The sequence below is a fragment of the Martes martes genome, assembly GCF_963455335.1.
Source record: "Martes martes genome assembly, chromosome: 2".
NCBI classification, from domain to species: Eukaryota; Metazoa; Chordata; class Mammalia; order Carnivora; family Mustelidae; genus Martes; species Martes martes.
In genome coordinates, this window is record NC_137889.1 from 150,949,587 (window position 1) to 150,974,511 (window position 24,925).

The 24,925-nt window shown below is 36.8% G+C and overlaps 1 protein-coding gene across 1 annotated transcript in view; it reads right to left on the reverse strand.

The window, feature by feature from the left end:
- TAPT1 (transmembrane anterior posterior transformation 1) overlaps positions 1 to 24,925 on the reverse strand; it is a 57,556-nt gene that overhangs the window by 7,508 nt on the left and 25,123 nt on the right. The window contains exons 3-12 of the mRNA XM_080797558.1: positions 23,633 to 23,751; positions 12,778 to 12,940; positions 10,115 to 10,250; positions 8,714 to 8,811; positions 8,466 to 8,535; positions 7,180 to 7,260; positions 5,714 to 5,823; positions 3,582 to 3,641; positions 3,137 to 3,205; positions 245 to 321 (exon numbers count right to left, since the gene is read on the reverse strand). Of these exons, the coding sequence (XP_080653684.1) occupies positions 245 to 321; positions 3,137 to 3,205; positions 3,582 to 3,641; positions 5,714 to 5,823; positions 7,180 to 7,260; positions 8,466 to 8,535; positions 8,714 to 8,811; positions 10,115 to 10,250; positions 12,778 to 12,940; positions 23,633 to 23,751 (983 nt within the window). The remainder of the gene's footprint in view (positions 1 to 244; positions 322 to 3,136; positions 3,206 to 3,581; positions 3,642 to 5,713; positions 5,824 to 7,179; positions 7,261 to 8,465; positions 8,536 to 8,713; positions 8,812 to 10,114; positions 10,251 to 12,777; positions 12,941 to 23,632; positions 23,752 to 24,925) is intronic.

Below are 24,925 nucleotides of genomic sequence, written 5' to 3' on the forward strand. Positions count from 1 at the left end.
CTTTAACTGATTTTGCTGAAGATTAAAATAAAATCTAAAGTGCTATTAATACTAGTACCAAACAGCAGCATATTTCATTGACTCTCACCAAGTCACAAACACATCTGGAGGTATGTGTTGTTAAGGGAGCCCTGGGTCAGTGAGAACAGGTGGAGGGTGATTTGGTTGCAACTCACTTCCATTATCTCTTACACATATACTTTACTGTACAACCAAAAACATATTCAAGAATAGTTAATCTTACCCCAAATAGAAGAGTATGACACAGGCATAAGACAGGATTCCTTGCACTTTAATTGAGCTTGTTACAACTCTGATGAGCTAGCCAGAAACAAATCAAAACAAACAAAAAACACACAAACAAAACATACAACCACAGAGTTATTAGTTAATATTTAAATAAAGACTTCTCCATGCTGATTTCAACATTTTAGTTATACTCCTGTGGGCTTTGTCTAAATCCAAGCAAGCAGTCCTAGGCTTTTTAATTTGTATGAACATCTGGCTGCTTATGAAAACTTCTGTGGAAGACTTGGATTTGTTCAGGCAAATTTAGGATTCCTGTGGTGAATGTCACGTTCAGCTGCTTGCTGACTCTCTGAAGTCAAGCACTATATCTAGGTTCATGAATGACACATTTAGTTGTACCCCACAGAGATGCAAATCAGCTGATTTTTTAAAATGAAAAATCACTCTGGAAAATACAAATAAATCCATCTTGCTGCATGTGTGCCCATGAGGGCTAAAACCACATAGTGAGCACTTCCTTTATTCTTGCTTTGTCTTTCCTTGACTCTTTTTTAGGAACCCACAGTGACTTATGGGAAAGAGAGAGAAAAGGGAGCCTTGGGAGCTTTGTACTGTTTAAAAAAAAAATGAGTAATATCACAGCATTGTCCCTGGAAGTGTGCTGAATAAATCTTGTGGGTCTGTCACTGAAAAATATTTATATATTACAGGTTTGGCTCAATAATGTGTCTGCATCTCAGGGTCTAGGGGGGCTGCTACATGGAAATGGAAAGTCTGGGAAAATAACGGGCCTTATCCAGCAATATTGCTATTATTAAGTGGAATTCCACTAGAATGTCTTAAATAAATACCATAAGACACATTTTAAACCATATTTTACAAATGCTTTTAGTAAAAGAACAACTGGGTAGAGATCAAGGAAACTGTCATGTTCACTACAGGTCTACTACAAGACTGATATGGAAGTCCTTGTCTCTGTCACAGGCTCTAATGTGGAGATGACCTGCTGTACAAGTATTTGTGATGGAAGTTAATGTGGCTCTAGGATTTTACTGATTAATACGAAAGGCAAGCCAACTGCTGCATTCAAGGCTTAAATGATTTCATTTTTATCTAATATGTTATTAAGTAATTTTAAGGTACGTATGTCCAAAGCTTAATTTCCATGAGACCTTAATATATCATTTCTTTTACTTTTCCTGGATATGATTTCATTTAAGGGAGAAACACTGCCACTTGTGGGCCTTAAAGAGGCCTCGGAGTATTCCTCAAGGCTCCTAGATGGCTGCCAAAGCTACGGGGTCACTTTGGAGCTCGCCGAGAAAAGTGCTACAGGAGCAAACATGCTGGATCACTGCCTAACTGCATGATCCCCTCTGAAAATGCGGGAGGTTCTCCAGAAGCATTTCACTAATCAATTATTAGCTAAACTTAAATCTTTTGGTACAACAATCATAAAAACTCATTTAAGGAATAAAACAAAGGGCAGATAAAAATTTAAAAAATACTAACTTAGAAAATCCTTACTAATTATGAATAGAATTTTCTGGCAAATAAATTACTACTAGTTATTATTTGGCAAAGCAGGGCCACATTTAAATCCAATCATTTAACCAATCCTTTAAAAATAAAAACTCAGGCAACTTAGGTTTATCCTTATAGTATATGTATCATGTTTCCAGTTGTAGGTAACAAATGTAGAAAGATTTAACATTTTATCAATTGTTTTAACAATTTTACTCTTTAAAATATTCTGTTTTTCCAAAATTCTAGGAGCTCCTTTTCCCAGAAAAAGAAAGCTATATTATTACATAACAAACAAGTTACTAATAGAATTGAAAACATTTAGGATGTGGTTGTCTGGAGAGTCACAATGAAATTTACATAACACTAAATCTACTAATCTCCCAGCCTTTAAAAAAGGTCAGGCAAGCTGGGCTAAATACAGTTGGTATCACTTACAACTTTTTTATACATGTTAGTTGGCTTCCATGACACTGCATCTACATGAGAACTCTAGATGTCCTTTGGTGAAAAGACGGTTGCATTTGTTTTGATGTGAGACTAGGAAGCCAATGAGGAACATAATCAAATACAGGTACAGCCAGCAAATCTTAATTAACAAACATTATTACAGCCTGATGTGGCTAGTAACTTTTTGCAAGGCTGTTCTGAGCAATTCATTTAAATATTCAAAGTTGGTGGCTATTTTTTAGATTGATTTAATACATTTCAGTGCTAATATTTAATATGTATACATATTTTTTCTGAGTATAACAGTAAAAATTTTCATTGTAAAAACTTTGGAAAAATTGTAAAAAGTGACTATAATGGATAGAGACTATGTCTTCATTTGAGCATACCAAAATTTATTTAACCTATTTCATGACTTTCAAATTTCTCCCATTATAAATGCCACTGTGATACATAATCTTGCCTATAAATCATCGTGTGCTTTTTATAACTATTTTCTTAGGATAAATTCCTAGAACTCCAAGTACTGCATCAAAGCATAATACTGTCAAACTACCTTTTAGAAATGTTGGATAGACTTCTTATACTTCCACTAATACATGCTACAGTGGTCGCACCAATGCCTACACTAGACATTTCCATTCAAAAAGAAAAATCTCTGCCAAATGAATAAGCAAAAATGAGTACTCTCATTACTAGGAAAGCCATTACATAAAATATCTGTTAAAATTAATCATCTGTTGCACAGCTCAAAAATCCAAAAGAATACTATAACTTAACATTTCCTTCCAAGTCATTTACTTTTAGTTTTTGTATCAGGTCCGTCTGAAATAAACTTCTTGATAATCCGTTTGTTAATACTTTATCATAACAGCTATCTCACTGTAGAAAAGTGAAAAAAGTATGAACTTACTAGAACAGCCAGTGGGAGAGGGATGAACCCCATCCTCCGTGCCACGGAGTCACTGTAATCAGTATATGCCTGCACAGAGAAAGGAGAGAAGGATTTACGGCATTGAAAAGTTCACTTCCACTTACCACCAGCACATATTCTCAAGGGTGAGGCTATGCACAAAAAGAGAACCCGGCAACTATTATGTAATTGAGTAAAACGTGGAAATCTAAATGTTCATTAAGAAGTTCTAAATCCAAAGTTGTATAACAGTTAATATGCTACAGAAATCACACCTTATTTAATATTAAGTACTGTCATTATTTTACTAAGTTACAAACATAGTGTCAAGAACAGAGGTAAGTAGGAAGTTGCAGTTTATGCAATTTTCCCTTAACCAATATTCCACACTAAATTAAACCATTTTTCAGGTAATTTTGGACTATGTATTCAATACAATGCTCACATTTTTCTGTCGACTGCTAACAAGGTCAAAAGCAAGGCTGGCTCTATATTCACTGTAGACCTAAAGACAAATAAAAGTGAAATATTAAGTGATATAGTGCAATGTATAATGTACAAAGACTTAATTGACTTTGTAGATGAAAACGTTTAATAATTAACCAGGGAAAAGGTGCTGATGGCCAAGCAGACATCTGGATAGTGCTTCTCTGTTTTCCTACAGTAAAGGTAAAACAGCCCCAACTGTTATGTTCACAAGCTTTTTGAAGATTTTTTTTCAAAGAGGGATGAATAGTCAATGATTATGATCCTGAGAGTTTAGAATCTGGGGAAGAGTGGTTATTTTAAGTAGTATAAATCATATTTTAAATAGTATAATACATATAAAATAATTTTTAAATTTTAAATGCACAGCTTAAAAAATTATTATTACGATAATGATATATCATTCAAACAATGGGTGCTAAGCAAGATGTAAAACTGAGTTCGAAGAGGTAACATTTACAAAGGCACTGGAAACTCATTTCACTAAAACTGCACCAAGTACTTGAATCAAGTTTATTAATTTTGCCTTCAGATACTGAGAAAATGATCCCATGGAAAGCCAACCATTTTGTACTGAGGAAACCAAGAGAGTCAACAGTGAAATTACTTGATCAGTGCTTTACAAAAGAGTACAAAAACTTATTAAAGTTTATTAAAGCATTCAGAAACTCTTAATCAAATCATATTTTAGCAACTGCAACCACATTAGATTTCAAATCTATGCTTTTTGAAATAGTACCACAGTAAGACAAAGTACAACCCAAATAAAATCTAGGAAACTGTCCAAACGAATATTCATTTTGGGGCTGAGGTAGGAATGGGGAAGGCACTGAGAACTTCCGTGCTTTGTGTACAATGGGCCTACAGCACACATCTATTTGTGGAAACTCCACAGAACGCTGGTTGAAACATAAAGCAAATCTCCTGAGTGCTTTCACCAAAAAATATAAGGCTCTTGTCTTCTACAACTTTTTAGAAATCTATAATCACAGAAAAAAAATCAATTTTTAAATACAAAATACTTAAAAAATCTAGCCAGAGAGAAAAGTTTTGATAGTCTATGCTTAAAAAGAAACAATGTGATTTTTAGAAGTTTTTTAAGTACACAGACTTCGATAGTATTAACAATTTATCATGATTCTGAGTTAGTGACACTCTACTCCGACCTGAACTATTACCCAAACTATACTTCCACAAAAAAGTATGGAACCAGGACTGTTCAGTATTTAAATAACATACTTTCTGTAGTATAACAATTTTTTAAAATTTAAAACTATAATTCTAACTTCAAAGTAGTACTCTTATCTTAATAAATGGAATAAACCTAGCTTTATTTTACATCTTTATAATATTAAGCAGAAGTCAACATTACTTAATTAATATTACTTTTTACATTAATATTACTTTTCATAATTATTATTATTGTTTTTTTTTAAATTTAAATTCAAGTTAGGTAACACATACTCTTGTATTAGTTTCAGGAGCAGAATTTAGTGATTCATCACTTACATATAACACCCAGTGCTCATCCCAACAGTGCCCTCTTTAATACCCATCACTCATTTATCCCGTCCCCACCGACCTACCCTCTAGCAACCCTCAGTTTACCTTCCTCTTGGTTTCTATCTTATTTTTCCTTCCCTTTCCCTATGTTCAACTGCTTTGTTTCTTAAATGCCACATGAGTGAAATCATATGGTATTTGTCTTCCTCTGACTTGTCTTGCTTAGCATAACACACTCTAGTTCCATCCATTGTCACTGAAAGATTTCATTCTTTTTGGGGTGTGTGTGTGTTTGTGTGTGTGTGTGCATCTTCTTTATGCATTTATCAGTCAATGGACATTTGTGGCTCCTTCCCTACTTTGGCTATTACTGATAAAGCTGCTATGAACATTGGGGTGCATTGTGCCCCTTCAAATCAGTATTTTTGTATCCTCTGGATAAATACCTAGTAGTGCAATTGCTGGGTCATAAGGTAGTTCTATTTTTAACCTTTTGAGGAACCTCCATACTGTTTTCTAGAGTGGCTGTACCAGTTTTCACCGAAGTCAACATTAAACACTGAATTGCTTGCTTATTAAAATACATACATCTGCGGTAATGTCATTGAACTTGGTGATAAAGGCATGTTTTACAATATCCACAGCAGTTTCTGATGCAATCACCATACAGACATCTGGAAACAACACCCAGAGGTGATCTAGAAAGGATAGGGAAAAAGAGACAATTAAATCTCTTAATACGAATAGAACATCTTATACCATAATATCACAGGCTGCCATAGAAATCTGAAATCTCCAGAGCTTAACTATAACGTTGTTAATAAACGGTAACAGAGACAAAACTAGCATTCAATTAATTATCACAAGAGCTGTATTTTATCAAATTAAAGGATAATTCATTCAACAGCTCTTTATTCCGTATTTCCTCTGAGCAGGACAAAGAGGTGAACAGAGCCCCCAACCTCCTTCATGGAGCCGGCACACTGGTAGGACGGCTAATTAACCAGGCTTGTCATAAAATCCTTTAATTTGATAGCTGCCTATTGTGACAGTAAATAGCTAGTAGGGACATGTGCTGAAGACAACTGAATAATCTCCTCCCCTCTTTATCACTATGAATCAAAGATACTGGGAAATAACTTCTGGAAATATATTTCCAAGATCACATATCTCATTTAACATCTGTTTCTGGCAGCTAGCAACGAATCAAAATAAATGAAGAAGAAGTTATTAAAAGCCTGGGATGTGAATGGCATTGAGGGTAATAAATAAAATGCAAAGTATAATCTCGGTCCTAAAGAATGAGGTTGCATAAAAATGAGAGACATGAAAAAACTCTCAATTACACAAGACATGACTATTTCCCACCAACCTCACTGCCAGACTGTGTTATAATTACCTGCACATTTCCACTATCAGCCTGGGAGTCCTGTGTCTATCTTAGGACTCTGTACGTGTGCTACAGTGCCTGGCTTTATGGAAATGCCTACAAGTGAATGGATAATGAAAATTCATAGAATCTTAACAACTTCCTGTCAGCCTTGATTTAAAAATGTGTAAGTAACCAAATGTACTGTCTTATATCATTTTTTTTTCAATTTATCCTTATTCAAAATGCTAATTAAGAGGCAGTGAATGAGTAAAAGACAAATGTTAAGAAAGAACAAAAGTTCTGGCAAACCGTGAAAATGAAAAAAAGCCAACTGCATTTAGATAACCCCAGGGCACTAGAGTTAAAAAAAGAAACAAAGAGGCTGTAGTGCTCAGCAGCATCCACTCACCCACGGAGTACACAGCTCTAGAGATGCTGTGAGGTTTATGGGAAATGATGAGCCAAAGACTACCTCACATGGTGAGGCATTCCACCCATCACCCACCACACCATGGGGAACATGCTCAATCCCTTCTACCCAAACAGGTATCTCCAACATCCTAGGAGCAGAGCAGCTCAAGTTTTTGAAGTTCTCTGCAATATTCACTTTAGTCATGTAAAAGAATGATTTTTGGTTCAAGAGTAAAATTAGAAGGCACTGTATCTACTAAGTGTTACGTACCTGGATTCCAAGAAAACTGCTCCATGTTTCTTAGACACACTATTAGCAAAAGCACATAATTCGTGAATCGTTCCTTAATATCTGAAAAAAAATTAAAATATACTGTACTATATATAAATAATATAGCTCATGTACAACTTTAAGTCAGAACACGACTAAAGTATAATTATATATAAATGTCTGCAAAATAAATATACTATTTTATATATAAGATGGTGTTACATTGGTAAGGCATTCATGTCTCAATTCAGGTATGGGAATTCCAGTTTTGTATATGGTTGAACATATCAGTGTTTTTTTTTGTTTAAATAGCTGAGTAGTGTTTCACAGCATGGCTATACCATTTGTTTATCTGCTTTCTTACTGACAGACACTGGGTTATTTCCAGTTTTTGGCTGCTATGAATAAAGCTCCCTTATTTCTTGTACAAGTCTTTTGTGAAAATGTGTTCTCACTGCTAAGTTACAGAACAGGCAAACATTTAACTGTGTAAGAACGTACCAGGGCAAATTTAATATTTCCCATCAAAGCATGAGAACACCAGTCAGTTGGTACCCCTGCTAGTGTTTGCCAGTGGCAGACTACAGGAGCAGCCACTCTGGGGGGTGGGTACTGGTATCTCATCAGGACTCTTTCACCCCCATTTCCCACCATGGTACAAATGTCAACATGGTGAGAGATAAATTATGTCTTCATATTCTCATGAAATGATCTTGACTTTGTGAACTTCACTGCAGGGTCTCAGGGATGCCCCTCCAGGGTTCCACAGGCTATACTTTCAGAACAAAGACATTATGCTGCTTTGATTTTTGTAACTATGAAAGATAATGTTTCCAGGGATAGATACTGTGCTTTCACTCTTCTTGGGGTTAGTAAGGAGCCAGTAAGGCATAAATGAAAAAGTTGAGCACAGAGAGACAATCTGAGGTTTACAATCATAACTCTGTTCTTGACATCTGTGTGGGTGACCTTGGGGAAGTCAAATTATGTTCTCTGTGTGTTAGTTTCTACATCTACGAAATGGAATATCATCTGCTACAAAGAAATTTTTGGATTAATAACAAGCTCTGAAAGAATGGTATGGTGCTATACAACTGTCATATTGAAATATTTTGAGACTACAATAACCATGATAAGAAGAAAACCTGGTAAAGATGTTAAAGGAGTAAGAGAAAGCACAGCTAAGTCAAAGAAGCAGTAGCCCAGAGGAAATCTGACACGGAGATTCAGAATGAATTGCAAAATCATACTGCATAAAGCTGCATGTAGAAGCTAAGTGTACGTACCACTATTCGACATCTGAAAAAGATTGTTCTTTTCAAACTTCTTGAAAACACTTCCTTTAATTTCAACAAACTGAAATAGTAAACAAAAATATCACCTTTATCGCTGTAACAGTTTAAAAATGGACAAGATACAATATAAAATTTCCTGGACAGTAAATAACATTTAAAAAATAATTTTATTCATCCACAATATTGCCATTAAAGTGCCCATATAACCTCAAAAATATAAAATAAAATCTCATACTTACATTATTAGACATCATGATGGTAAGCAGTGACTTGTTGTGCGAGTTAAAAGCCACGTTGAGAGTTGTTGCTTGAACCATGATAAGAATTGCATGCAAAACTAGCAGTGAATGATGTCAAGGAAAAAGCTTGTCTGTTTTCACATTAGTAGATGAAACTATACAATTTAGAAAGTGAATAATGGGAGGGACGATTATGCTTTCTAAATCCAGTCTTGCGTTAGTGTTTTATTATCTTGTTAGCTATAGTTGATACAAATCTGACAGGTAAGATGTACGGGACCCATTCGAAACAGAAGCAGAAATGAGCCTCTGGGCATCTATTCACTTAGACTGTGAGTCCTGGAAGATGGTTATCTTGTTCTTTCTGGACTTCTGGCATTTGGCAAAAGATGTGGGAAACAGGTTCTTTCTAATAAGTGGAATAAACTATGGTAAATACTGAAAAAAGAGACAGCTGATTTACATTCTAAAATAGAAAAGAACACAAAGTAGAAGTCTGGAAGTAACTGGCTTCTACAGTTCTGCAGGAGGTTGGGGTGGGGATGTAAGATGACAAGAAATGTCTGATAATTGAGATTCTTCTGTAGATGTCATTTTTGAAGATATTCACAAGTTGCAGAATTATATTCATATTACACATAGAATAGTTTATTTAAATGGGAATACTGTGTTACTCCACATACTTAGAACAAACTTTTATGCTTATAGAAATCTTCCCACTGAGCCCCTTAACTTTCCAAGTATTAACCCAATGTTTTCAGGTATGACAAATTCAGGGACAGTACACATTCCTGTGAATGAGTCTGGACCCCATATGGAACTTAAGTGTAGCTATGCAAGCATGTATACAAATACACAGATGGCTACATACACACATACAAACAGTTTATATAGTAAAGCCTTTAACTTTTCAAAAGAAAAGCTTTAAGAAGCGGTGTGGGGAGCAGAGGAGATAAAACTTCCAAAATTCCTCCCCAAACAATTTCAAATTTTACCTCTAGATGAACCACATACATTTTAAGTCCTAGGTTTTAACAAAAAACTCATAGGCTTAAAGATAACTTCCAAACAATTTCAGTATGGGCATGAAAGTTATGTGGATCTCTATAAAGTATGTATAAATACAAATCTAGCTTCTCAAGTTCTTCCATATAATCAGTCACACTGAGACTAGAACTGTTTTCTACCAGTTAAAGGGATCAAACATATATGAGGCTCTTTAACTCACAATAACTACTATAACCAATTTATTAAAAGAAAGCAGACATTTCACATTAATCTTCAGGACACACACACACACACACACGTTCACATACACCTTTAAGTTTGAGAAATAGCTAGCCAAATAAAATAATGTAGAATATGTACTGACTTGAAATTTCCAGTAATTCTAAAGGATACAGACATAGAGAACAGCCATGAAAAAGTGAGGGATCACTCCGATATGGGCTCTTTTTCTTTCTTTAGGTTCCGTTGCTGTCCAATAGAGAGCATCTAATATATCTTGTCCAAATGATGAAAACAGACGATCTGCTACCTAAGGAGAAAAATTATTGGAAAAATGTTTTTCTTTTTCTGAAAAGTGTTTTTTAACATTCCACCTAAATATGTTACTCAAACTCAGATGCAACTCAAAAATACTGGAGCTCTTTTTAAATCCCACTGTAAGGCAAGCCACAAAAGAGCAGGGATCTCTTTATTCTCGGACACAAAGTGAGTGCTCAAAATCTTGCATTATTTGAATTAGACTTTGTCTAATTAGCTATATATTTATAACAAGAAGAGTATTACATAGTGGCAAAAATAAAAGGGAGAGGCACATCAAAATCATAGTCTTTCTGATTTTAATTCTTTAAATTCAGACTTAAATTAATTAAGATTTAATTTAATTTAATTTAATTCAGATTTGAACTTAAGTCTTTTAAGACAAATACATCATTTGACCCACTGTATTTGCACCTAATATTTGTAGACAGCTGTAACTGTAATTTGTTTTGGATTAATCACAGGTATATAATATGCAGATTTACTTCCAAAAGACATTTTCAGGTATCGATCTCCATGAATAGAGTATGATGAAAAAAGCAGCACATAAAAAAGAAAGGAGAGTATATATTATTTAGGCTTCGGCTAGAATGTTATATCCACACCCAGGCCGTCAATCTCTGGCTCCCTCAGTCTCTAATCCATCACCCTGTTCTTTTGCATTATGGTATTTATCACTTCCAAATACCTCCTGGTTTACAGTCTCTTTTCCACCTGCAAAACAAGCTCCTTAAGAACAGGCTTTGCTCACCTCTGGATCTTCAGGGCCTAAGGGAGTGCTTGGCACACAGTAATTTCGATTAAATGTTTGTCAAATGCAGGCATAATAGTGACCCACTGTTTAGGGAGCACCCAACACATGTCTGGTACTGTGCTAAGCCCTGCCTATACACTGCTTCACCGCACGCTCACAATTCCCTTAGCACTTGCATTCACAGATGAAACAGGAAGAGTTAGAGACACTCAGCAACTAGTACCCATGTCCAGGACAGTGAGTCAGTAAGTGGAAGAAGTGGGGTTTGGTCAGAGGTGGTTTATCTCCACTATGCCAAAACTACAACAACAAGTATAGTCTGCAAAGTGAACATGCATTTCAGCCATTCTGATCAGCAATTTGTGGACCCTTTTCCTTGAGGCCTATTCTCTAATAACAGTGTTGAGGCCACTCTGTAGAGGGCTTTGTAAACTAGGGGGCACATGCATTACGTGTGGGGGTAGGGAGAAGCTTGCATCACCTGCAATACCTTAAGAGAGAAGGCAGTGAAGGACACTGGTAGGCTACAGAAGGAGCGAGATGAGCCCAGGCTTTTCTGTGAAAGGATGACTACTCTGCCTCACACACTTCACCCACACCGTCTGCATCCTATGTGGTGCATCCTACTTGGGGGTGGAGGGGCAGAGCAAGAGCAAAGGCAATGAGTCTAGAATCAGGAAGCTGGGGTGTGGTTTTAAAACATGTTGGTCAATGAATTTAGGAGTAACTGGGATGGCCAGAGTTCCATGGCTTCTGTGAAGAGATGGAAAGTCCTCACCTACCATAGCAATATAGCCTCAGAGCAAAAGGCCAGCAGCCCCCTACATCCCTCCTTCTGCCCACTCACTAGGAAAAATCCTTTCCCAGCTAAGTTAAAAGGTAAGTAGACCTTATTTGTATCCCTAAAAAGTAATAGAGAAAAATGCATGTGAATCTCAAAAGTTTTATTATATAACCTAGAGTAACTATTTTAAGAACTGATTAAAATTCTGCCTATATAGCAAAGCATTTTTTTTTTCCTTTGTGTAGCTGCTTATTTTTTGTATGAAAGCAGATTCTCACATATTGACTGCTTTAAAGTGAAATATACTGCATTAAAAGTACTGGGGTGCCTGGGTGGCTCAGTTGGTTAAGTGTCTGCCTTTGGCTCAGGTCATGATCCCAGGGTCCTGGGATTGAGCCTGCTTCTCCTCCTCCTTCCCACTCATGCGCTCTCTCACTATCTTTGTCTCTCTCTCTCAAATAAATAAATAAAATCTTTTTAAAAAAATATTAAGTACTTGGAGAAACTGAGAAACTTATGTTTACTTGCTCTATGTAAAAATTCCAAAGCATTTTAGATGTAAATCTATTATAGCAAATGTATATACAACCCTAACTTTTTTTTCATAATTTTTGAAGTTTTAGTAAGATGTATACATGGGTTTCCAATGAATATGCAAACAAATTTCCCCACCATATGATAACTTACATTCTCAAGGGGGTAATACCTAAAAAGTCTCTAGACAGCAGGTACCTTTTTCTCCTACTTGAGGATGCATCATGCCCTGGGGACCAAGGACCAGCAGTAGGTACCATCTCGTGAGGACGAGATTGTCCAGTCTCAGCCCAGAACTACCTAATCAGAATCTGCATTAGATTCTGTCCCAATACTAGAGTTGTCGGGTGAGTGTTCTGTATCATTGGGTTCAAAGTCTGCACCTTGACCAAGCCTGTGCAGTTCAGAGGCTAGGCTGACTGCGGGTACAGGAGGGCCTTCACTCACCTCGAGCATATTGTAGATGATGTAGAGCTTGATGACTGATTGCCCCCTTATCAGGTGATACATCATGGAGTAGTCAACGTAGTGCATCATAAAATAGCAGATCACCAAAATGACACCCTTCAGAATGTCACACACCTGAGCAGGCTGAAGCAAACGTCTGTCCCTGAAATACATAAGAAGTAATAAAAACATGAGTTCTACTTTACATGCTCTTGAAATCATCTTTACTGGACATACACGAGCATATAGAGATAACGAGAATTCAGTCGCTCTTTTAAGAACTAACGAGTTATACTGACTACTCAACCACGTGAAGTTTTCTGCCCAACAATAAAAAAAAATGTTAAACCAGAATTACTAGTAGAAGTGGGTCCTCTTAACAAGGGAACACAGAGGGCGGGCATCTGCTGACAACGTGCTTTGAAGCAATGGAGTTCCAGGGCTCTAACCTCATCTTGAAGCCCGGCAGCCCACTGGCTCAGCCCTTTCCACACACAGGTAGCACTCTGCACTTTTTATTTACCAGCGGAGCAGATTTCTCCATGTCACTGCACGAGGAGTTCATATTTCTATGATGGCATCGGGGTCCACTGCGTGGATGTGCAGTAATTCATGGAACACCTCTGGCAGATGGCCAGTTTTCAACTATGAACCATGACGCCACGTGCATGTCATGCCTTGTATGTGAAAATGTACCCGTAGAATAAATTCCTATAGGCGGAGGCTATGTTCCCTCAACAGAAGCAGTGAACTACCCTCTGCAATGCTGTGCCAATGTTCACATCGACTAGCAGCTCCTGGGGAAGGCTGCAGTAGATGTGCTGCAATCCAGGATTTGATTGGCTGCTGGCTCTCTGCCAATCCCACTGTTGAAAATGGCATCTAGCATAGTTTCAGTTAATTCTTCCCTTTAGGAAAGAACATTTCTCTATATATTTAAGTTATTTATATTTCCTGTGAATTCTCCCCTCCTATCTTTTTCTTGCTTGACAGGAGCTGAAACTAGTTTTTTCCTAATTACTACTAGGAGAACCACTGCTTACTTCAGGATGGGGTTCAAAGCAGTCCACCTCAAAATATGCTACTATGGCATCTTATTTTGAATTAAAGTTATGTAAGAAACAGCTGGTGTAAGAAGGACACTCTGACCTCCTCTGCCCCCTTGAAAGTGGGAATAAATTCCCTAGGGAATGGCACCCTCCCCTGGGCAGAGAAGGCATCCTTACCACCAGAGAGAAGAAATTCAGGGCTGAGAAGGCTGTACAAACAACACTTGTTACTTCTTCGTTAATTTGCTATCCCAAGCCTAGACTTCTCCATCTTGTTAATTCTTCATAAATTTACTATCTCTTTGTCTTAAAGGTATAAAAGTGTCCTGCCTACTCACTTCTTTGAGTTGCCTATTTTTATGAGTTCCTGTATATATGAAATTGTATTTTTCCCCTGTGAATCTGTTTTATGACAATCTAATTATTAGACCAGCAGAAGAATCTAGATTGGAAAAAAGGAGAAGTTTCCTCCCTTACACTTCAAGGTCAGAGTATGAAGAGCAAAACCTAAATTGTGCATGGAAACATCTGACTAAGACACAGAAAAACTACAAAGAAGAGAAGAAATTTATGATTTCTTTCAGTAGATATGAAACTCCTGTGGCTGGAATGGAAAGCAGCTTGCTCTACTGCGGGCAAATTCCTCAAGACAGGAAATGCTCCATATTCTGTTTGGGAAGCTTTTATGTAATCAATAAAAAGCCTCCAGCATTTTCTTCAGGAGTTGCAGAATCTCTTCACTCTCACCATCGTGACAATGTTCTAGCAACCACCTAAGGGGGTGAGCTCATTTTCCAGCTGAACCTCGACATCCTGAGGTCTTCACATCTTCTCTATTCCCTAACCACTGTCCACATTCAGATCAAGGCTCTTTTCTTCAAGAGAGCCTTGCAGGGTTCAACAAGGATAGGTCTTCCAAACTGTTATATAAAACACTGTTTCACAAAAACAGTGAAACGTTAGTTTACAAATGGGGCTTGCAATAGCAGCTCTGTGAGCAGGTGATACAGAACCTCATTCTTGTTTTCCACAATGCACACCACACATGGTTTTTAGTCAGATATGAAATTGATCTGTTCACAGAAAAAACACAGGATAATGCAAAAATCCTGAAAAGAGGTAAGTTCTGTGAGAACTAAGTCCACAAAGGTTTAGAAGTAGATGGGAAGACATTGGGCTGAGCCAGTGAGTCTATATGGGGAGACAGGTCAGAATTTGTCTATGTCAGACTTTGTGTCTTGACACCAGCAATATAAACTGATAAACCAAGTAAAATTATTCTTAGCAGCTGAAATTCTGGGGAAAATTGCATCAAGGACAAAGTTGATCAATCTCCAGCACTATTTCCCTGTCCCCCGACTCTTCTCCAGTGCTGTTCCTCTCTCCCAACCCAAGTGGATACTGGCCCATTTCTCCTCATGGAACCAGAGGGATCTTCACCTCTGTCTCCCAAACACCCAGCCCAGAACACAGATCTCTGCCTAGGGCTATTCCCTCATCAAGGCAATTCTCTGCTCCCACCCTAAAAAATTAAAAACAGAAGAGGTAGTACATTTGTTGAGTGGAGGAAAGCATGTTTTTCATTCAAACAACGAGAGGAGGAGGCATTCTGAACATTCTGGGCTGCTGGCCTGTGTGTGACTCTGTCCCCCGAGACAGCGGAGAGACAAGCTGGCATCAGTACGGACTACAGCAGCCCTCCCTTCCTCCGAAGTGCAGGTGCAGCTCTGCATATGCCAAATACCACAAATCACCAAGAGGTGTGGGCCTTTGTAGTTAGGAACTATAGGTCACACGTTATGAATTAAAGAAAATGATAGGTACCCAAAGTAGGGCAGTATTAATTAATCTGCATTAATTACTAAGGTGACTTTGATAATTAATTAAAGAAAACTATACTTGGAGCTTTTACTACTAGACTGGCATCTATTTAGTTAAGTGATCTCAGCCAAAGTAATTTTATTTAAGAGACAAAGGGCTTTTATATATATCATATCCAACTGTGTGTCTTCATAAACATATACAACAAAGGGCCAATGTGTTACTGTGTGTCTATGAAGGAATGGTGTATTAATTGCAAGACATCGCTGCAAATTAGAGCTAACAAACACTGGAAATAGATATACCCAAATAACACAGTATGACACATTTTGAACTAAGATGATAAAAATTTAAAATCAAGCAAGCATAAACAACTTTAATTTAGCTTTATCTTGTCTAGGATCAAACCAGTTTGTAGAACCACAAAAAAGTTTTACAAACACCTTATGCTACCATTTTCAGTTACTATGTGGCAGATACTGATTCTAGGCACTTGGAATATACTCATTTCAGTTTTCACAATAATCCTGTGGGCAAGGTACTATATAGATCATCTCAGTTTTACAGATGAGGCAAGGTGCAATCAGGAATGTACCCACAGCTGGACAGTCATTAAGTCAAGGGGTGGAGGAGCAGGGATCTGAACCTTGGCAGTCTGGCTCTAGAAGGCATGTTCATTACTACCATCTACCATTTGAGACTTTCCGTTTTGTTTTTGTTTTTTGAGACTTTTCTTTAAAAGAACTTTTTTTAAAAATTTTTTTTTAAGATAAAAGAACTTTTAAATCAACAACTCAGTACCCTTTCTCTTTCAGTATAATTTAATATGATATAACTTATCACTGTGCTGACAGCTCATTTTTATTCTTCATTTCTAAAAAGAGAAAAAAACAGGACCATATTTCACTGGATCCATGGCTCTCCGTGTGCTCCCTGCTCTGGCAAAAATCTCCTTTGCTAACATCTGAAGTGGTTGCTCCAGAGATGACTCTGATTTTAAGGAATATTATTCAGATAAAGAATAAAAGCAGCAGAACTCCTAAGAAACAGACTCTTGTTTTCCTATAAACGTCCCTGTTTGCAAAAATAAAAACTATTTCCAAGGTGGCACCTTAGAAGACATCTGTATGTCTCGCAGCATCTCTGAGTAAGAAAAGACCTGACCCTCAAAATAAACTCGCAGGATAAAAGAACTTGAAGCAGTCCCAGTATTTGTTTCCTTCTCTGTCAGGATATTTTTAGATGACTATCTGATAAGCATTTCCAACTCCATAAGAAGCTTATTTACAGCCTTGCCAATCAACTTGGAATTGGCTGTCAAACAAAAGTTTCACATTCAAGTTCTTCCTTATAAATGTCTGTTAAACGGTAGTTACTAGCAATTCATTTTGCAAATGCTGGACATCTCATATGAACACATAAAAATGTGGAATAAGCTACTGGACAAAGTGAAAAACCCATTAATCTAATTCACAGGTTTGGCTGTGAGTTATGGCAAGACAAGTTAACATTAAACAAGATATTCAGCAGAACTTAAAATATTTTTTTAAATTTTCATGTTAAGCCACTCATACAGAAACCACATTTTCTCATTTCTAAGTTTCATCTCTTAGTCATTCAAATACTTCCACTGGATATGCGCAATTGTCAATTAAAGCACTGCTCTTGTTGCAAAGGGCTTGGAGATTCATGGGAACAGAACAATGCAGTGGGCAGAGATGATCTACTAGGCTTCTTCCTCCTGCTCAGTAGTAGAGTAACATGCTAAGATTAAAGTAAAAACTGGCAGCATAGAAAAAGATCAAGAAAAAAGAAAAGGCAACATAGATGTGTAAGAAAAATGGGATAATCCCTGCCTGGTTGATTTTCAAATCGGTGTAGAAACGTGTCAAGCTATCGGCATGAGATAATTCATTATAAAATACATAGACTGAATCTTTTTTTTCTTTCTCTTTTAACACTTTTAGCTATTTGTTGTATACATGAAAGAATGTAAAGTAAGAAAAAGTAAAATATTCAATATGGTTCCCATTTTAAAAAAAGAAGTCCTTTTATAATTTTGAAGTAAATTCAAATAAAGTATTGCGATTAAGATGTTTTCCTTAATTAGAAAATGGTATTTTGGGGGTACCTGGGTGGCTCTGTCGGTTAAGCATCTGTCTTCGGCTTGGGTCATGAGCCCAAGGTCCTGGGATTGAACCCTGCATCTGGCTCCCTACTCAGCGGGGAGCCTGCTTCTCCCTCTCCCTCTCCCTGCCCACTCCCCTTGCTTGTGCTGTCAAATGAATAAATAAAATCTTTAAAAAAAACAACAACAGTATTTTAAATCTTAAGTTTTCCCAACATATAGTAGAAAAATAATTACTAAGTCCTGAGGCCGAATGATTAAAGTCTTTCTTTGGGCTTTAAAATAATTTCAGACTATACTAGAAAAAAAACCCAACTGGTTTAATAAAGCTATGGAGTAATGCAAAATAAAAACTGCTTACATGGAAGGAACTTATTATAAGCTCAGTTGACTGCTACAGCATTAGAGAAAAAGTACTTGCTCTCAAGGTCTAGAACAGCAAGTGTAACTGAAGATCATTTGATTGAGTGATTTTCCTATGTTAGGTAAGATCATGGTCAAATCTTGCAAAAATATGGACAAAGTTTTAGGACTAAGTAAGGATAGAGACCACGTTTTCCTCAGGTGTCCATTCTCATTTAAATGGTTACGTCTGCCTATGCTGTTTTTGTTGTTTCCATTATAATATCTGTTTGCATGGATGTCAATTTGGCCAAGAGTAGAGAAGGAAAAATCAGGGTTTACTCACCACAAGGAGTCCCTGTGACACCACATTCCATTCTATAAAGGAAGTGAAAGTGCTCCTCCCTTCGGTCTGATTCACGAGAGAGAAAGAAAGAGAGAAGGTTGTAATGTTGCTACGCTACTTAGAGTGCCATGGTGAGGAAACAGGGGACAACAAAACCTGATTTATGAAGACTCTCTAATAAAACAAATATATTGCTCTCTACATATCACCCACACAGATCAACCCTGGTAAGAGGAAATTGCAAACATACTTGTTTCCCCAAAGAAAGCCACCAAGGGGGCTCTCCCTTCACGTGTTATAGGGTGATATTAAACCATTTAGGGCACCACTGAGGCTTATGTTGAAGAGAAAAATCGTGTGTGTGTGTGTGTGTGTGTGTGTGTGTGTGTGTGTGTGTGAAGTGAATTTTGGGTGAAATATCTTGAAGGAAGTAAGGCATACAGAGGAAGTCCAAAAGGTTAAGAAACTCTCAAGCATTTGAAATTCACCATTCTTCTGAGAGATAAAAGCCTTTCTGTGGGGTAAACTCTCAGAGGAAAAAGACACTATTGCCTCTTTAACACAAAGAAGTCCACAAAACCTCAAGTAAGCATTCTAAAGCCTAAAACCAAAGTGCGATCAGGAAATTTGTTTGTACAGATTTTATTTGCTCTGATAGTAAAAGAAAAACACTCTGGCATTTATTACCTAAGCCTACTTTACACTTAATACCATCTAAAATATCTGAGCAAAGTTTTCAAAAATAACTCAGTTCTTGGCACCAGACAGCACTGTTTTCTCTACAATTTCCCTCAACTTTTAACTCAAATGTGATGGAGAATTCTAGAACACAAAGTGAAGTCACAGGTTTGAGCAGAGAAGATTCATAAAAATGCCAGGTAAATAAAAAATACTCCCACAATTAGTTATTTTATTTATTCTATAAGCAAACTTGGAAAAATGAGGTCTGATACCTCTTTAACATAATACAGAGCAGTCTACTCTTCTAAAAAATGAAATACTTTCATTCTTCCAAGAAACACTCGTACCTCATACAATGAATCAAATGAATCAAAATTTAATTCCAATTTCCATGTCATTGAAAATATTCAAGTTTCTTGGATATCTTTCTAAAAATGATACTACTTTAAATGCAAAAGAGGGAAGAAACACAGGGATCTGTTTTTAAACAATCTGGATATATTTCTCTATTTACTTTAGTCTCCAACAAAATAGCTGGGACCGAAGACTTTTCAAGATTGTTAATTCATTAGTAAAAGGTTTTCAAATAAGTATTCCTGAGATTATTAAATATTTTATGGAAGCAGTAACCCTTTGTAGGCAACACAAACACACCTACCAAGTCAAAACAATCACCCTGACAACTTCTTAAATGAACAATATTTTAATAGGATCAAAAGCTGGCCAAGTGCCAGCCAGTGGGGTAGTCACAATGAAGGCTGGGTTCTCCTAAGGGCGAGCAGGATTGCTCTGGCACTTAGCTTTAATGAAAGGCCAAGTCCTTGTGTACTAAGTTGTCAAAAGTGGCAAAACCCAAAAACCATGGCAAGTTTACAGAATATTTAGAAATAGGTCCAAAGAATAAACTCTAAAGCAGAAAATCTGGGAGGCTGTCAGTTTTCCAAAGCCACTCACACATGCTGTACTAGACACAACTCTGCAAGCAGAGGAGGCAAGCACTCTACTCACAAATATGGAAAGAAGGCTACAACCTGACACAACTATTGATGTCATACTGAAACGGACAGTACTAGACACTGCAAAATCATGGTTTTCATGTCAGCATCTTGATTACTCCGATAAATATCCTCTTCCCCCTTTTGGGGGGGATAATTAAAAAGAACTAAGAGAGTAGGAACACAGTGACTTTCTTATAAAAAGACATATAGGAATGTGAGGAAAAGACAGTTCGAAGAAAAAAAAACCCACTATGAACTTCTTTATTTTTCTTTTAATTTCTTTCTATCCCTTTGAAAAAATAAAAGTCAGACTGAAGGAAAGAGCACTTTTTGCTTGCTGAAAAAGATGGAACATAGCACAGCTACAGGTGAGACAATCAACCTTTAATGGAAGTAGAGAATGTTGAAAGAAAAGGTATAAATAAGAAGGCAGATTTTGGCTATTTCTAAATAATAATTTTGTTAAAATAAATGTATTTTTATATTCCTAAAATAATGAAAAGGTCTTAGACATAATATTAGTAATAGCTTTATTACTATATTTCTCATTATAGTTCAAGTTTTAAACATTTCAAATTTGGTGGTTTTAAAAATAATGCTCAAAAAGACACCGTTTTCTAAATTGCTAAGAAAATATAAATTGCAATGAACACTACTCAGTTTTGATAAAGCATACTTAATACTAAGACAGTAAGGCAGTATTTTCACATTCTGTGTATTCTGGCCTACACTTGCACAGAATACAGAAAGTTGCTAAAGTTCTATTTTGTAATTTTACTGCATTCCACATTATATATACACATCATATATTTATTAGTGACCGCCTAAAATGTAATTTTTCAGTTGGTCCAAACTGCAGAAATAGCACGAATGGTTTTCATAGGACAAGGGAACAGTCTTGCATGTGGGGTGACACACTGCCCTCTGGTGTCATTTTAGCTCTAAAACCTTGACAATAGAACACATTTTAATTTTGTTTTGAAACGCTACTCAATTTAGACTGAAAGTATTTTAAAGTAATATACAAAAGCAACCACCTCTACTTTATATCTAAAAAAAAAAAAAATCTTAAAAGTATCTAGAAAAGGTTGGCTCCAGGATCCATCGGCCACTCACAACAAAGCAAACGGGAGGCGAGGACTGAAGATGTGGCAGCTCTCTGCAGCACCACTTTTAGTTTTCAGAACAAACACTGAAAGACTTCTCTCATGCGATTTGGGTGCCCTGCTTCTCCCCAGTGACAAGGAACACTCGAAATGACACAGTTTTAGATGTCCTGTACAATAACCAGATGGGTCTTCAAACAGAGCCTAAAAAGGAACTTCGGAAACACTGACAAATCACCGCTGTCCCTTGTTCAGTGAGCAGCCACTGTGTACTAACATACCCAGGGAAGGACCCACTTTAGAAGAGAGTTCTTAGGATATATTTCCCTATAATGTTTTATCTCATCATGCCAACAGCCATATGTAACACCCTATGTCTTTGAAAGCCATTCACTTAGAGATAGGCTGGAGCACACTGTTGATCCAAGAATAACTAAAAAGTTAATTTAGCTCACAGTGCAGACATGAACACCTCTATGTGGCATTAGTTATTTTATGTCAGGTAGCTTCACATGGCTCTATCCAAATTTCTATGTGTCCATCTAGGCTATGCAGTATACATGAAGATTTATATTTAGTGATGTTTTATTAGATACTTTCTCTGGTTTTCTCAAAACTAAAATAACCATAATTTTATTGAGCCCCTAGTAATAAAAGAAAAAAATATATGAGATTTAGCTTTGCTATTGTTAAAAGTATCATGCTACAGATGTCTTTAAAAAAAAAAAAAGGTTTGCTACTAAGAATAAAGCATTAAAAATTCTCCCAAAGGTATATATACTTGACTATCCTAAAGCTGTTGATTATATCCCTAAAAGAGTCTTCCACTTGACTAACATGTAATTAATAAAATATGCCACATAATTCTCTCATTCTGGTAGGCAGGGCTACAGCATGTCAAGTATCACAAAGAACAGTGATGTGATTATGGTTGGTGACCACTGTTTTATTCTATGTAATCTGGCAAAGAATTTTTCTCTTTTCATAATATGATCATCACGACCATAAATTCTTCCAATTTATATTGCAAGGATTTCTTCCCTATTGGAACTGTTTAAGGTTTACTTCTAAAGGGACTGTATGTGTTATTCACTGCTTAGTAAGTATTAAGTATATGCCCATTTACCACTTTAAAAGAGAATTTTCCAAGGCTTTAGTCATTTAAAAAACTCAACACATAATTTTGTATATTGACCATCAATGTTTTACCTCAGTTTCCATGGTTAAGTCATTGATAATTACATTAATTATATTTTTATATACCAAAAAATAGTCACCTACTTTATAGTTAAATGAAGTTACTTATTATTGTTCATTTCAGCATTTTAAAACTTTTTCAGAATGAAATGTGTCTAGAAAAGTGATCCATGTGAGAAATGTCATTTGGGCAACTACCCTAAGAACTGTAAAATAATATACTAGAGAATGACTCCACAGAGTGGAGACATGTTGACAAGTCTGTACAAAAAAAGAAAACTGTAAAACCCAAACTTCTAACCTCAAGACCAATAAAGCATTAAGATTTATGTAAGCTTAACATTTTTATCTTCCTGTTCCTAGTTTTGATAGAAAAGGAAGGAAACTAATATTTGTTCTGGTCTACTGTGAACAGGCACCATGCTGGGTATTCTTTTTACACCTCCCATCTTTTAGTAGACTATGCTAGGCTCTCAACATCCCCTTTTTACTGTGATGTGGAAACAGGCTTAGAGAATAGAGAAGTTAAGCAGCTGCCCACACCTCACCAGCTAATCAATGTGAGGCTGGGCTGTCTGAGCCTTCCCACCAAGCCAACGGTCTTCAAGAATGTTCTGCGTTCACAAATCGGAGGGATTCTCATTGGGAATCATTAACTAAGGCTCCCCAGGCCACTAAGACAGTGATTCTTAAATGAGAGGAAGAGGAGCCCCTGAAGTAAGAGTTTCTTAGGAGATTCTGATAACGCCCAGCCCAGAACCCAAGACGATGCCTCGGAGGTCAAGGGACTTCACAAACACAAATATACTGGGCGAGCAGCATAGTAGCCACCGGGTCCTTGGCTCTTAGTCCCCATGCCTTCCCACTCTTCTACGTGGCCGCCTATATTATTAATATTACTGTACTGGCCAAAGGAAAGTTATAGTTCAAAACCATTTGGAAAAAAAGTATGCATGGAAAAAGTACAAATATTATATAAGTACATTATATAATATTCATTAAAAAGATAAACAGCATTAGTTCATGCATTAAGGCCAAAGTATGAATGAAACTGTATAAATTATCCCTATTCTGCAAAATCTATCAAAGTGACTATTTACTTTAACAACTACAAGTAGTAAAATACTACTTTTACGAGTAGCAAAAATAATTTAAACATTTGAAATAGCTCACGATCTTAAACTTACCTTAAGCCATAGCAAGGCAGAGTGAAGAGCCTGAATAGTGCCAGGAAAACTCTTAAAGGAAGCAGGGTGAACACATACAGAAATGCATCCAGGCACAGAAAGATTCCAAAAACCATGAGCTGGATTTTAAAAGGAGAGAAGAAAACAAAAAAACAAAACGTAAAATAAATATTCTCTAAATAACTGTTGATGAAGATTTCAAAAGAGGAATTTCTAAACAATGTTGGGGATTCGTTCCTCATAACTTAGCTATGTGAATAACAAGTTAGTAACTGTACGTGGGTACATGTGCCACATTTAATGAAAAGTCCTCTTCAAAGTGCAAGTTTGTAGTTCTTCTCCCAGAGTCTTTGGTTTACCACCCAGAAAAGTCAATTACTCAAGAGATTATCTGCCCTCAACCACAGCTCTGAAACACCTCATATGGACTTCCTCAAACTGTAAAGATACTGTAGAAAATCTTTCAGCTAGAACCTTTAACTCTAACTTGACTCTCAAGGATTTTGCTGTCTCTATGTATCAGAGTGCTTCACGGACAGGAAAGACTGAGAAAGACGCTTAAAATAGTGTCTTTACGCCACAAATGTACACAATGATTACTAATTTTAACATAATTTCATGTGCACTCAAATTTGCTGTACTCAGAAGGCATTATTAATTGGAGGAATAGCTGCTAACGTCTGTACCTCTTCCCCTTTTTTGTGCACTTGTCCCGTCCTTCCTATTTTACACCTTCGTCCCATTAAACGCAGGACTGTATTTCACAGGAGGGTGGAGTCTTTTGATGGCTTGGGGAAGTTGCCACACCCAGGCTACCACACTCTGCTACTGGAAGAGCAATGACTTTCTCTATGTCTGATACACAAACATGGTACATTCTACGTGCCCTCCCACGAAACACTCCATGTAACCTCAGGCAATGCAGTGTCTTACACAAATTTATTAAATAGTTAAAATCCACAATGTTATGGGCAGAATTGTGTCCACCCAAAATTCCTATGTTGAAGTCCCAACCACCAGTACCTCAGAATGTGACCATGTTTGGATACAGGTTCTTGAAAGAGGTAATTAAATTAAAATGAAGTCATTAGAGTGAGTCCTAATCCAATGTGACTGGTGTCCTTATTAGATGAGGAAATCTGGACAGAGACAGGGACAGAGGAAAGATGATACAAAGACATGGGGAGAAGACACCATCTATAAGCCCAAGGAAAGAGGCCTCGAAAGAAATCAACCCTGTTGGCATCATGATCTCGATTCCCAGCCTCCAGAACTATGAGAAAATTTTCTGTG